The sequence below is a fragment of the Chroicocephalus ridibundus genome, chromosome 6 (genome assembly GCF_963924245.1).
Source record: "Chroicocephalus ridibundus chromosome 6, bChrRid1.1, whole genome shotgun sequence".
NCBI classification, from domain to species: domain Eukaryota; kingdom Metazoa; phylum Chordata; class Aves; order Charadriiformes; family Laridae; genus Chroicocephalus; species Chroicocephalus ridibundus.
The window spans coordinates 23,057,288-23,072,227 of NC_086289.1; the positions used below are offsets into that span (position 1 = coordinate 23,057,288).

At 45.9% G+C, this 14,940-nt stretch overlaps 1 protein-coding gene across 31 annotated transcripts in view; it reads right to left on the reverse strand.

Annotated features, from left to right (window-relative positions):
* Window positions 1-888: 888 nt before the first annotated feature.
* SORBS1 (sorbin and SH3 domain containing 1) overlaps window positions 889-14,940 on the reverse strand; it is a 174,393-nt gene continuing 160,341 nt past the window's right edge. For 15 of the 31 annotated variants that reach the window (XM_063338897.1, XM_063338895.1, XM_063338894.1 and 12 more), the window contains 3 exons: window positions 5,312-5,370; window positions 3,892-4,004; window positions 889-3,100 (listed from right to left, as the gene is read on the reverse strand). In XM_063338897.1, the coding sequence (XP_063194967.1) occupies window positions 3,033-3,100; window positions 3,892-4,004; window positions 5,312-5,370 (240 nt within the window). In that variant the 3' untranslated portion in view covers window positions 889-3,032. Of the gene's footprint in view, window positions 3,101-3,891; window positions 4,005-5,311; window positions 5,503-6,134; window positions 6,195-11,915; window positions 12,033-13,319; window positions 14,052-14,940 lie in introns of all 31 variants that reach the window. The other 16 variants (XM_063338896.1, XM_063338888.1, XM_063338885.1 and 13 more) reach the window with 3 other exon arrangements.

The window sequence follows — 14,940 nt, forward strand, 5'->3', positions numbered from 1 at the left end:
GCGAATGGAGCCATGATGCGTATCTGTCTGCCCGGCCATCCGGTCGCATCGCTGCAGAGTTTAAATCTGTTGCCCAATTCTGTCTCAGCCTGAGGTGGATGTCTCAAGGGCACTGAACTCCTCGTGAAAGACCAGCCTTTGGGGTGGGCACAGCCCTGCTCTGGCTGCAGGAACCGGAGGTGCAGGCTGCGCTGACGTGGTGCTTGTGCGTTACCGACCCCCACTGAGCGCGGGGCAGCTCAGCTCCCGCCTCCCCTCGCTCTGCTCCTGCGGGGACTGTTTCTTTACACGAGGCACAACCAAAGAGCCCCAGCTGGCTCTCCTGCTGCAGGGCTGGCAGCCGCGGTGCGTTCAGCACAGACCTTGCACAAGCCCCTTGAGTTCGCGCTGCGACCGCACGTGCCTGGTCAGAGCGCAGCTACCGCAGCAGTCAGTCTTACAGCTTTTGACCCGAGCCAGCATTAAAAATTCACATGTAAATCCAACATCAACCGACATCCCTTCCCACAGAGGTTGTCACTTGGAGTTTCTTGTCCTACTTAACCGGTGCAGTCTTCTCATCTGAGAGAGAATCACAAAGACCCTTTGTAAAACAGAGGACTCGGGTACGCTCCTGAGCTGCAGGTCTGCACGCATGCCACAGCAGTGCACCCTCACCCCATGATACACTGAGATCTGGGCATAAACCAGCTTTTACTCTGCTTTTACACCTTGGTTTCTTCAAGAAAAAGTTCTCGTCTGCCTATGGCTCTGGAGGGAGAACCAGTGAGCTCAGGAGAACTCCTGAGGTGGACTTGGGAAGCCCATGGCAGACACCCCCTGCTCAGTATGGACACAGCCAAACAAGCCGCAGAAGGGCCCTAGTACAAAAGTGCATTGCTACAGGAAGAGCGGGAATAGACTTTATTTAATAATTTGTACAAGGAACACAATAGTAATTCAATAGTTCCATTTATTAATTGTCAAATAGTAATCCACTGCAATAAGAAACAAAAAATCAACACAAAAATAAGTTGCAGTTTGTATGTGAGTGTGTGTGTGTGTGTGTGTGTGTGTGTAACTTAAAATGGCAAGAGCAAGAACAAAAAGTAAACCTTTAAATGAGTATGTTATATACAGTCAGTATCATCATGTTACTTTGCTGGATAGATTAATTTGGTGTTAATCCAATCATAGCAACAGGCCTAAATATTGCTGCAAATAACTGGAGGGCAAACCCAAAGCAGAAAAACAAACCCATAAATAAGATGCAGGATTAAAGGTAACTCCTGCAGAAAATAAACAGTGGTGCTTTGTGTCATATCTGAAACCCTTTCATAATGGATATTTTGTGCTAAAACTCTTTATGTGAACATACATGGAATTCCATCATTTAAATTAAAGCGGAAAAAAATCCCAACCTTTCACAACTGCCTTTTTTTTTTTTCCCTCCCTTCACTCAATGTGTTTAAATTATTTTTCTATACAAGGTAAGTACATTGTCTGTACAAAGTTAAATATACATATTTACAGTCAAACTTCTGAGACACCGAGTCTTCTCCTCCGCTGAGCGAGGCGGAAGACAAGCCTACTTGATTTCAAACCCAGGAGCATGGCTAGTTTATCAAAACATTGCAAGTCGTGCTAACAGTTAGTTGTAGTTACTCTTAATAAATCTGTATAAAAGCATCAGCATAAAAATAGGCATTTTATATTATTAAATACGGCTTATGACAAAATAGCAATCTAACCCTTTGCTATTCGTATGGTGACTGTAGGAAGCAGAGTCTGATAGAACCGGTTTTGTTTATGCTTTTTCTTAATAACAAAATGTCTATCAAAAGAGTATTCATAGTGGATTTACAGGCAAGCAGACAGGCAAGCCATGTTTTTTTTTTCCCTCAAGGAAAAACGAATCTATGTAACTGGTATTAACTTCTGGGAACAGCTTTCCAAATTCATTAGACTATTTTGTATGCCTAAGAGGCAGCCAAAATGCAGGTAATTTATTTGAGACTTACCATCAACACTGTAACCAAAAAGGAAAAAAAAAAAGGCACCCTCAGTGATACGTTGCTCAGATGTACTGGAACCTCTAAGATTCAATGCCAGGAAGGATGCAAAGCCTTCATCCCAAAGAGTATGCTTCAAAAAGTGTGCCATCCTTTAGGGCCAGCAACAGGGCAGGAGGAGCAGAGAAAGCGAACGCCCGCAGGACTCATGAACAGGATTTGCTCTCATGGATGTTCTGTTTATTGGTTCTATTCTTTGTGCAGATAAATGTCAAAGCCAGGCTGATTTCTCTTTAAAAAACAGGACTCGGTTTGTTTTGATGCACACAATACACTCACACACACACACCCCCTGCACAAAAGAAAAAAAACCCTGCAGAGATAGCTAATGTGTTATTAAAGGGTTTGGGATTTTTGCGCGTTTGCATTACATTTTGGCTGACCTCTTTGGATTAAACCACCGGTCCTGAGCTCCTTTTCCACACAGAGCTCTGCAGTTTAACCCTTTCAGCTGTCCTCTGCCCGTGCAGGGTCTTAAGGTGCGTGACAGGAAGGAAGGTTTTCTATGGAAGTGGAAGGCAGAGCAAAGTGAGTCTTCAGCGAGGCAGAAACCGCGCAGAAAGCCTGGCCTCCCTGACCCTTGCCAGTGAAAGGGAGCAGCTGCAGGGCTGCGCACTGCCTCGAAGCACTATCCTACCTCAACACACAAACAAAACCTACACCTTGTGCTTCCCTGAAGCCTTCTCAGAGGTAAGTACTCCATACAAATTAAGATTATCATCAGAACTCTTGCTGGGGAGGGGAGAGGGATACACAAAGGCAGCACTGTAAACTAGAAACTGTCTCTTCAGCAAACAAATCACACCCTGAATCCATGGAAGCAGGGCTACACATTCAACTCAATACTGTACCACATAACCACATCCTCCTAACACGTCTCGTTTCTTGTCTATTACATTCATAAATTGTCTGTTTCTTCGCTGTTTAAAAACACCATCTGGAGAACAACCCCATCGCTGTGGCGGTGGGATCACTGTTATTTTACAGGTACAGAAGCTTCACATAGTTGCCTGGGAAGGTGCCGAATTGCCTTGTTCTCCTGGACGTACCTGTTGCAAAATAAAACACAAGGAAGCCAGAGTAAGATGGAGCCATGGCAGGAAGGCTTAGGGGTTTAAAAAGGTAGAGGTGGCAGCCTCTCCGGCCTGCAGGCCCTGCTTTCTAAAACTAAACAGGAGTCCTGGTCGAAGAACCTTTTGGTATAGATGAGATGAGAACCAGTTCTGCTACTAATCAACTTTGGTCTTCCCTTTTAACAATTATTAAGGTGCTGGTGAAAGCTCCGGGGCCTATACACTAGGAGCCAAACTCCTGTCAGTGGAAACGAGCTAATCTCCCTCAGAAAGAGATAACAAGCCTAGATGTGCACCGTTTAGATGCAGAACACTGTCCAGGCTTGCATTCTTTGAAGGTAAAGGGCTAGATTTTGCTAAACATACAGCTGCCGATGAGGCTGGAATTTCGGGGACTGCAACTCTCATTCATGTGTTCCCTTCGTCACCTACTCGCCACTTTTTGTAATTTGCCATGGTTCCATCAGCTTTGAAAAAGCTACGGAACTCCAGATTTCCTTGTTTCTGTGTGAGCAAGCAGGATCAGGAGGAAGAGGGGAACAGGGAAATTAAGAAGAGAAAAAAGGAAAAACTAGAGACCTAGCAAGGAAAACAAAGCTCCACCACCCTGCACCCCAATTTTAATGTTCTTGGTGGGAAACAATGAGAAATTGTGAAAAAAGTTGAGTTGATTTTGACCCTGCAAATGATAGTAACTTCCAGACGCTCTGCAAAACTCCTCACCTACATCTCAAAAAGCCCTGCTGACAGGCAGGTGTCACACTCACCCACAAACCAGCCGTCATCACATTTCTCCATGACATCGACAATGTCACCGTCCCTCAGTTCCAGCTCATCATCGTTCTGAGGAGTGTAGCTGTAGAGGGCTTGGTAGCTAACTCTAAAACCAGAAAGATACCGCACGTTAGCCATTGGATTTCCCTCACATCCCTTCAGGAGGAGACTTCTCCCTTCCCCTTTCCAATTCCTATTATATTTTGTTCAATGCACTCTGGACCTGTGTTTTCCATTTGAGAGATGGAAGCCAACTGCATTAAATTGGCTGTTGTCACAAGGCCGTGACAGTAAAAAGTGTCACACCTGTACTGTGCGGGATATGTGGAGAGCTTCTGTTTCCCTTTTGCCATGTAATTGTCTCCATAGACTGTAACAACCGGAGTCTTCCTAACGTGCAGCACCTAGAGAGTGTACGAGCACAGACCCTACTGAACGCAAGCCAAAACCTAGATGCACTCAATTCCTGGGCTAAATGAGTCATCTGCTCCCTTGCCGAGGCACATAGGCAGGGCCATGAACGACCAAGTGGCAATGTGAAGGACTTCAGAAACTGCCTACTCCACCGCAGCAAGGTTGCTGTGCAAATCATAGCTGAGGAGATACGGTGCAAACAAAATCTAAAGTTGAATCCTGCCCTGAGATACCACTTGCACCAGAGGCACTCTGTATTTATCAGAAAGGAACTTTATGGAGTGGAAACAATCTCTGGGAAAATTTGGGAAGGCTGGGATCCCCTGGCTGTGGGGAGTGAAAATAGAGCTGATGTGAGACTTTCCATTCTGCTTAAGCAGCAGGGGAAAGCAAAGACTCCTTTCAGGAGCCAAGTGCCAAGGAAGTTCAGTCCCCAGCACACAGTGCAGGCTACCAGTCTCAAAACCATCAGTGAAAGGCCCCACCAAGCTTAATGGCAACTCCAGATTTAGGCCCACCAGGTATCTTTGACAATCTCAGCCTTGGTCTCTCAGATCGTTCAGCCACCAATTCATTTGCGGAACTGGCCAACAACCCACCAAGTGGCATTGGCGCGGGACCGCTTACTGCACTGTGAGAAGCTAAGAATGAATGTGAACACATTGACCCACGCCATATGAGCCAGTAGATATTAATTTGTCTCTGGCTTCAAGATACAAAGATATTGAGATAGTCTCCAAAACCAGCATGAAACAAGTACCCGAAGAAGACACAGTCCTGGATCACGAGGTAATTGTTTCAGGCGCTATACACACACAAAGGTCCCAGTTTTAAACTACTCATTATGATGATGTAGCTATTTTTGTTCTTCACAGAAACGCTGACACTTTCCCATAATTCTAATTTAAATCTTGGACCGCTGAAGCTTTCACACCTCCCCATCTTCACCACCAGTCAGAGAGAAGGCCCCTGGAAGAGATGGGAGCCAAAAGGACTTACATGTCTCGTGGTGTTTGACTTCTGTCAGGGCTGGCTCCTTGCTGCTGTGCTTGAGGTTGCTGAGAAATGATGAGAGATGGTTTATTGTCATTAGAGGTGACCTTGTGGCGAGAGTCAAGAGGCTGAGCAATAGTACTGCAGTAATGAACAGACTTTTCTGCAATGTTTATGATCTCATTGCAAACAGCTTCCTGCGTGGTAGGCAGCATTGACATCCAAGAACACCCAAAGAACAGTCAACAGGGGGGAGGGAGGGGAAAATATAGACAAGAAGAGATGGGACATTCCAGATGCAGCACATAAGTCCAGTAAAAAAAAAAAAAAAAAAAAAAAAAAAGAGTTGTAGATCCAGGTAAATATCCAGGTAGTGGAGTGCAGAAGGGATCCAGGTGTAAGCATGGAAAAACAGGCAAGATACAGAAGAATTTGGCATTTAGTTTGAAGATTTGTAACAAATACATATGCATATATTTTTAAAAGCAGCAGCATAAGAGTTTGCAATTAGTTATGCAGTGGCACCATTGCAAATGTTATGAAGTCAGTTCAAGAATGCAAGGTGGGCCGCTCCATTCATGCACTTTGCTTCATTTAACTTATACCCAGGGACTGGCAGCACAATTAGCCCAACTTCTCATTGGCTATACGTGTTGTTCAAAGTGCTAAATTCCCCTTTTCTGTTGCAAACCAAACAATATATGCAAACAGACAAATATGTACCTACTTTGCAGCTAAAAATGGTGCTGGCATTTTATCTCTACTGAGGTGTTACTGCCTGGGTGAAGAGAGTCTAGGACTACACATCTGATTTAAACAGTGGCCTTACCACATAGCTCTTTTCAGACTCTGTGAGATCTGGTCCAGCTCTCAATGAATGGTGGGAAGGCTGTGTGATCACCAAGCAAATGATAAGGAAGACATTTTAGCAGATGTTATATTGGTCAGAATTTAAAAAAAAATTAAATGGAGTGCAGACAACAACAAAAAAAAATGAACAACTCTTTCCCTCCCCGCCCCAACACCACGCTTCTTGGACAACAAGGTCTTTTGTTCACACAAGAGACATTAAGGCTCCAGTAATGCAACTGCATTGCAGCACACAGAATACTGCAAAGAGAAAAGTGACAGCGAAACAGCGGAAGGTTATGGACACCGCTACAACCAGAAGTGGTACACAGTGTCATACCGCATTCCTGCAGGGGAAAAAAAAAAAACAAGGACAGAAGCACATACTCGAGAGCATCAAACATGAAAGGCCAAAAGCAGACTGAGAGGAATCTGCTGCTCTTTTTAGAAAAGTCCTCAATGACTTTGACACAGGAGAGAACTGTAACTCGCTTCTTAAACAAGACCAGCTCAGGTCCTCAGAAGGCACAATGCCATGTAGCCCCGTCAGAATCACTCCGGCTTGTACCAAGCGAGGATCTGAGCTGCTCCGTTCATTTCCACAACAAGGCAGAGCTTCAGGACAGAGGAGGGCCTGACCAGAAAACCCAGCTCCAAACATCACCACTTGTGAAGCTTCTGGGCTCTGCCCTGCCTCTCTCCCCAGTCACACCTCTTCACAGGGTGTCCCAGGGCACAGCAAGGAAAATCAGGGTGTTTGGGGTTGGAGGTTTTATTAGGGAAGCGGAAAGTCACTGAGAAAGTTGCACAGGTATCCAGAGCCTGGTTTTGCACACTTTTTGCATATTTGAACACCTACTGAAAGCAAGGGGCATGCTGTGTGCAAAGGGGCTGTCTGAACTAGTGTTATTTGTACTACCTGCAGGACTGCTTGGCAAAGCGGACAGGGTAAGGTACAAAGCATTGACATCTTCTGTGATCATTCAACACAATTTTCAACCCAAATTCCAAAGGCCCTTTCCCTCCTCCTCTTTATTCACTTCGACAATGCCCTTCAGTAAAGACCTGCTTTCTCACAGCATCCTGAGGCAGAGCAGAAGCAGAAGAAAAAGAGATTTGTGACACCTTCAGCCCAAGCATGCTCAAAGAGTTTGGAGAAGTTCAAGGCTCATGAGCTCATCCCTGTCTAATTCCCATTCTCAAAGCTCCTCTGAACCACATCTTGGACCTCTGGAGCTCTGCCCATCATTGTATTAAAGCAAACTGTCTCTTTTCTCGAGGACTGTAACCCCCTCTAGGCCAACCCAACTCCACAGCAACTCCTTTGTAGCCAGCTGTACTGTCTAGGGCTGGAATCTGGGATCACTGCCCCAAGAAACAATGCTCTGTTACCACGTATATGTCTATAAAGAGAAAACAAAATGTAAGTTGGATGGGCTAATTGCAGTGGAATTCACTTTCAAAGCATTCACTGTGTGAAATTGTCACAGGATTTCTGAAAGTCATTCCTGCCTGTCTGTCATCAGCCCTGAAAGGCAAATGGAATAACTAGAAATTTAAAATTAACATTGTGCAGACAAACTGGATACAGTGCATCAAATCTGATGAGATCAGAGTTAACTCAGGTGGTCAAGTAGCTGGGAAAAACGATTTCCGGGCTGAGGTGAGAGGCAGCTGTAAAAATGATTTATTTTTTTTTAATTCAAGGAAGTGCTTCTCTGCTCCATACTAATAAATTGACTTCTGGAATTGCTCCATGAGCTCCTAAGACCACGTGGCCCATTTCTCATTGATTACTTGTGACCTCCCTGACCAGCTTTTACTCCAAAAAGCATTAATAACTATGAATTAAATTAGTTATTTGAAAGCTCAAAAATTGACGCTACCTCTGAATGCTCCGTTGTGCCAGTTTAAATCTGTAATACCAGGAGGTGCAGCCTACCAGCACCAGAAACTTGGCCGTCTTCCCTTTCCTGGCAGGACCCCCACAGGGGCTTCATGAGGCAGCTGGGCACGGTCAGAGGCCAAGTGGCACCCAGCTCCCAAGAGGACACACGACTAAGTGGGTCCCCTCTGGCCTTTCCTCCAGAGATCCAGGCAGCTGATGAAACACCCCGAGGTCAGCAGCTATGCAGCATTAGCCAAACAGGATGAAAAACTGACCAGAACAGACCCTATAATTTTAGGCTAGAAATGTATCACCCCACTGCTTCAAACAATTGATGCCGATAGCATGGCCTAGATGGCTTTTTTTTTTTTTTTTCCCCAAACTACATTATTCTTGCAGGGAGAGATGGAAAAAAAAAGTTATAGGTCCAATTGCTCTTCAAACACCAATTCAGAAAGCCCACGTGCCACCTACAGTGGTGGCTCCATGTGCCAGGGGCAGCCAAGGAATCAGCGAGTGTGGGGCACAGCTCCAAAGTATAAAACCCAGAGGTTCCCTAAAAACAGAGCCAGCCCTGCTGCTGCTTGAGATAAACTGAGGGCCCCAGAAGTGACCAAGTACCCACAACCCTTGAGGACAACTCAAGTCCTATTCCCTCAGCTGCGCTACATGCTTTGGTAAGACTAAGTGCATAAACTTCAGCAGGTGCTGAACTGTCTGTGTCTCCATGTCTACAGACATTATAAATATGTGGTACAGTCAGTCATGAAGGACAGCTGGCCACTGTTTCCACCTCATACGGAGTTTGGGGATGGATCTAAAGAGCACCACAGGTTTGTAAGAATACCAGAAAAAGGTTCTATATTAAGAGCCTAGAAAAGCCCTGAGGCAGGTTTTTACTGTTAGGAAGAAAGATGCTGGGGCTACTCAATAGTCCTCTCCCCGGCTCCTAGCCAAGCCAGGCATCATCAGCACGTCTATCCACTGCAGCGCTTGTTTATATGTCTTCTTCCATCCCTTTTTGAGGGAAGCTAAGTGACTACATAAGCAAAAAGAAAGCTAAGCAGAACAGGCTAGCAGACAGGCAAGACAGACAGACAAACAAATTGGTATCACCTCAGAGAAGGACACACTTCAGCAGCAATGCTCCCACATGTGAATGGAGAACCACGAGCAGGGAGGACTCTCCAGCCCAGCCGACAGAAAAGAGAAAACCTCTGCACACACACCAAGCCCCAGCTCTGGTGGAAGTGAGGGGAACGCTGGCCAAAGAGCTCCCACAAAGGACACTGAAGAAGCTGCAGAGCCGAGCAGCCTGACCTCAAGGCTGTGAAGGTCAACGGAAGGACTCCCCGGCTGCTAGATCAGAAGCTGAAGGCTGCATCTACAGCAGAAAATTGCATCTCCCATAGGGAACAGGTACCAATGCCTGCTGCAGGCTGCACAGCTCTGGCTTGGACAATAAATGTCCCTGTGTTGGGCAGAAACATCACTGTGCTGAACATGTGGAGCAGCGGAAAACCGCTGGGGGGGGATAAAAGCTTATCTTGGGAGATGGCGCTAAGTAATGGACATGCTAAGCGGGCAGAGCTGGTCTGTGCTAGGGAACACGGGGTCTGAGCATCCTCCTCACACGCTCTCCTCTCTACCAGCACAAAGTGGGTGAAATTACTCACCACTCTGCCTGAGTGGTTTTGTACAAGTGGAAAGGAGCAGACAGCCCCCCACCGACATCCCTCACGCTGCCGGGCGATGCAGGGGCCCTCGTCCAGCCGCTCCTGCCTTCCCCACCCCACGGCCGCAGTCTGGCCCCAGGGCCAAAGCTGCTGCACTGCTCACACGCTCGCTGGCACCACCGCTGCCTGTCACGCTGTGCTAACGGGACCTCAGAGTAAAACAGGAATGAAACCAGAAAATTTCTGAGGGTCCCCTGAAATAAATTAATTTGATAGATGACGTTACTGATTAATATCATGTTTTACTGGACTATCAAAACAAATTATCAGGTTATACTTGAAATATCTTTCATATGCTGTGGGCTCATTCTTTTTTCTTTCTAGTTCGGACTGTGAAACTAAACAAAAGGAAATAACTTCAGAATAGCTAAAAGAGCCATTGCAGTTCATATTATTACTTAACGGAACAGGCAAGAACACAGTCCTTACCCCAGCCCTCTACCAAAGGGGTCTTAAACCTGCAAAAAACGCTGGGTCAGAACTTCATAACTGGGGAGGTTCTCTATAATGAGAAGGAAAACTAAAATTCAAAATGGTAAAATACCTTAAACACCAGGGATGGACAGTAATGGAAACAAAAACCAAATGTAATGTCTCATTTCCATGTCTACTAAGTGCTTTTCTCATTTGATTAAAATCAATGAAAAGATGACAGATTTCTGAAAAGGCCTCCGGGGTAGTAGCTGCAGCTCTGCTGAAGCCATCAGCCTCTGTATGGGTCACGCAGATAATGAGAAGTCATTTCCACATATAAATAGCGCTCCTGCTCCCTAAACAACTGTAGACCTGGAGCTGGAAAGGAGGTCAACACTACTGATAATGTCTCACACAGTTTTAACTTAACACTGACAATGCTCTGATTGTCAAGGCATATAAAATATAAATTTTGGCTTGACTTCAACTGCAAAGGAAGGCCAAAGGGTTCTATTACAACCAGGTGCAACACCCAAAATAGAACTAACTGCATGTTAGTCAGTACTTGGGAGAAACATCTTTCCCTAAATGTGGCTCTTTGCTCCTGCTCTTTTGAATTGCACACATCCAGTGTGAGCACCAGCAGGACCAAGCAGACCAGAGTTCAGGAGACAGGCCAACACAGAAACCTTCTGTGGGTTTTTAACATGAAGAAGAATATGTACCCTATTGGAATCAGGTATGGAAACTGAAAGGGAAGCAAGGGGTGGTCGTTCCATAAAAAGTTGTGCAAGCTCACAATCAGAGAGAACTGCGGGGAGTAAAGGTAACAGTAAAACTGTATCTCCCTCTCATAAACTGATCAAGAAAATAAGTAACATTGGCAATTACTTCCCACACATCCTGCACGAGCAGCCTGCCTGGTTCATCAATCAAGCCAAAGATTGCTTCCCCAATATCCATCGCTACAAACTCAGTCCAATTCTTGCTAAGTGTGAGCTTTCTGTTTCAAATATTGCCATCTTGTGGAAGCCGCCCGCAAGGACTGACGAGACGCCAGTAGCTGCAAGCACTGCTCCTTCCTGGACACTGCATGTCCCACCAGACAGCGCTGAGGCCGAGTTGGTTACGCTGCACAGACCCTACTGCATCCCTCTTTAAAGACGTTTGTAGCTCTCAGCAATGGAGCTGAGAATCTCCGAATCCTACCTGAGAAGGCTGGAACAGGTCCCTGACATTGTGCATATGAAGTTGGGTATGCCTTACACCCCAGCTCTGAGACGCTCAGACCCCGAATCCTGATCTCAGATGGTTAAACAAAACCTGAACCAAAGTATGTCATGCTACATCACTCCGGCTAACAAGGCCACCGATACTGCCTTACAATGCAATCGAGCTGTAGGAACTCAAGGTCAGAACTAAATAAGCCCCGGGTTAATCCTTTGGAGGAACAGAAAATCAGATCCTCAGCTGGTACGAACCGGCAGAAACCCAGACTTGAGCTATATGGATTGCACCAGCTGAAGATTTTGCCCATACCTGCCCTTCTGCACAGCCTGGAATTAATATTAATATATTTTTTTAATAAAAATTCTAAATTAAATGACAGGAGAAATACTTTATCTGTGGAATTAATGAATGGCTAAACAAGCATATGATAAAACAATGGCATGGCATGGAAACAACTCTACGTAATGGAAGAGTTATCAGCAAAGATGATTACCTGTGGCTTATTGACTCTGCGTGTAAGTCTGGGAGGTGGCTGTGTTGTGACAGTAGAGGAAGAGAGGGCATAGGAAGAGAGAGGAGCAGATGAAGAGAATGCTTTTGAGTCTGCAGTCTTTTGAAGAAAAGAAAAGTTGGTCAGCTTGGCACACACTCTCTTATCACCATCACTGCTAGCGATAAGAGCATCTGCTATCCAGTAAATTTGACGCACACACAGCAAACGTAACTCCATGCAAGGGCAAGTGCAGTTTCCAGATGGTTTGTCAGAGCTGACCACCTCATTCTGTTTTGAACATGCAGGTTACGCCTGTAAAAATGCTACTAAAAACATATCCAGATGGCAAACAGCACAGTCTTTATGCAGCTCTCAATACACTTCTGGTTATGATTCAAGCAGAAATCAAAGAATTTGTCATAAGATTTCCCAGTGTGAAATGTGTCATTTTAGAAACCCTAGCTCTTCATTATTTAACGTTGGCAGATGGAGTATGTCATGGAGGCTATCGCAGTGCATCCAAGACAGTATTTATAATGCTATGACTTTGAGCTCTCCAAACTACCACTCTTATACAAGGTAGCACGGGGGTGCTGTAATGTGTTTTGGCATACAACAGACCCCAAGTCAACTGAGAGCTGCAAAGTAAGGCAGATCTCCTATACCAAGACCAGGGGCAGAAGATACGTTGATGAAGCTACTGCAGGGTTCCCCTGTGTTCATTATATGTCTCATTATAACATACAGCTACATGTAACTAAAAACCCTTGGGGAAAAATATCACTAGGTCTAATTCTCATTTGTGGCTAGACCCTCCCACATCATTTTGGAAACGCAAAGGTAAAAAATTCCACTCAATGAATAGATAACAATCAAGCCTCCCTGACTTACTGACGCACATCCCAGACTAAGGTCCACTAAACCACAGGCTCCAGGATCAACAGGGGACAGCTTTTGTGATTCTAGGAGCCAGGCTGACATTTACAAGGCTTTTCAGTCCTCAGCTTTAGGAGGAACAAATAAATCCTATCACCAAACATGATCCATTGCACACTGGAAAATCTCAGAATAGCAAGGAATTGCCTGCATTCTACACAGTGAGGCATATGGGCATGAGGCCTATGTGATACTTTCATCTGACACACCAGGTAATAGCCACTATCTGGGACAATCACCTCATTAGACATGACCAATTGAGTCAGTCCTGCTCCTGAGCCCTCTTCTAAAACTTTTTGATCTGCTATCCAGTGAGTGCCACTGGTGACCCCTGGAAGAAGATCTTAGGATCATCAAAATGATATGTGGCAGCCAATGGCTGTGCCTGGCCAGCAGAGCAACGCAAACCTCAACACACCAGTTAAAATCAGGGATTCAGAGCAGCACACACACATGCAGGAGAAGTACCTTCTTTTCCCCGCTTTGAAACTTTCCCAAATCACCTTTCCTCATGCCTCTTTTCTCTGTTTTACCTCCCTGCACAATAGCCATTAGCTCCTGACACAACTGGTTGTCGTCAGAGGAGCCCACAGGTCTCTTTTCTGGGCTCACACGCATGTCTAGTTGGGATGGTTTCAGGCAGCGCTCAACAGAGATCTTGAGAGCAGCCTGAGCACTCTGCTCAGGGTTGCTGCTGCCCTCTCTAGTCTTTTGGAGCCAGGCTTGGCTGCTTGGAGCAGCTTGACACTGCTCTGCGAGGACGCTTTCGGGGCTCTCCACTGCCCAGCGAGGGGTGTTAGAGTAGCTCACGCTGGGAGAAGGGGAGCCAACAAACTTTTCTTCACTTTGCGGAGTGGCCTGATAGAAACTGTGAGCGGAAGACTGAGGTCTGGAGGAGTAAGAGGGCAATGGGGATTTAATGGAGCTGGGAGTCGAGGAGCCTGAGAGATGAGAATGGTGGAGGCTGACCGTGGGGGAAGGGCTGGCTGCAGCAGAAGGCGAGAGATAGTCAGTGTGAGAGAGGGAGGCTTCAGGCGGAGGAGGCAATGGAGGAGTTATGGCAGGAGTGGAGCTAGGAGACACTCCCACGGTCAGAGCAATCCACTCAGATGTGACTGCCTGCACCTCTGGAGATAAGGCGCGGCGCGCAAAAGGCAAAGGCGGAGGAGTTGGTGTATGAAGCAGGTCAGAGCTGGGAGACTTGAAGGAGACAAAAGCAGGAGAGAAAAAGAAAGAAATGAACAAAAAAATAGTAAAGGAAAATACAAAACGACTGAGCAAAAGTAAATGGAGAGAGAGCGAGTGTAGAGAGGAGCAGATCTGTGACCAAGCATGGTGCATAAGTTTTCCACAGACAAGTGCACCATGTTGGAGAATGTGCTGTCCACAGCTACTCCAACCATGGAGTCCAGTCTATATCTGTGCTGCTAATATCCTTCTCCAGCCTTTGCCAGAATCCCAGACACAAAGTGTCTTGTGGAAGACCTTAGACTTCATACCATATGCCCTAAGTCCTTCAGGGAGCAGGTGAAGCCACCATCCATGACGGCAGCATGTAGCATTTGACTGGCCTGGCAGCAATAGCTGGGACCCCAGCAGCTCACGCTGTGGACTCAGTCAGAATTCACTGCTGCAATGAATTTTGACTTTATCCAACTCTTGCACGAGCAATGCTTGCTCCTCAAGAAACTTGCATTGCTGAAGCTGTGGAGGAGAAATGGATCAAAAAAGCCAACTGTGGCTATTTGGTCTTTAAATGATTAAAGTAGGTCCTATATTCATAAAGGCAGAACACATGACTGAGTTCTGCCCTTAGCTATTACCACCAGTGACATCAGTGAGATCAGCTACTGATCAGAGTTTCTCAGTCCTCTGCCAAGTTAGGCAAAAAAGTAAGGGAGAGAACTGACGTACTAGGAGAGAAATCAAAATAATAACAAGGGAAATGGGTGAATATAATTCCTTCCATCAAAGGGAAAAGCTTGCAGAGAGCTGGTGGCAGACAGGCCACAGCTACGGAGAGACTGCCCAGCTCAAACAGAAAAGCTCAGCTGAGGTCCACTTTGACAAGCAACAAGTCTTTCCTCTT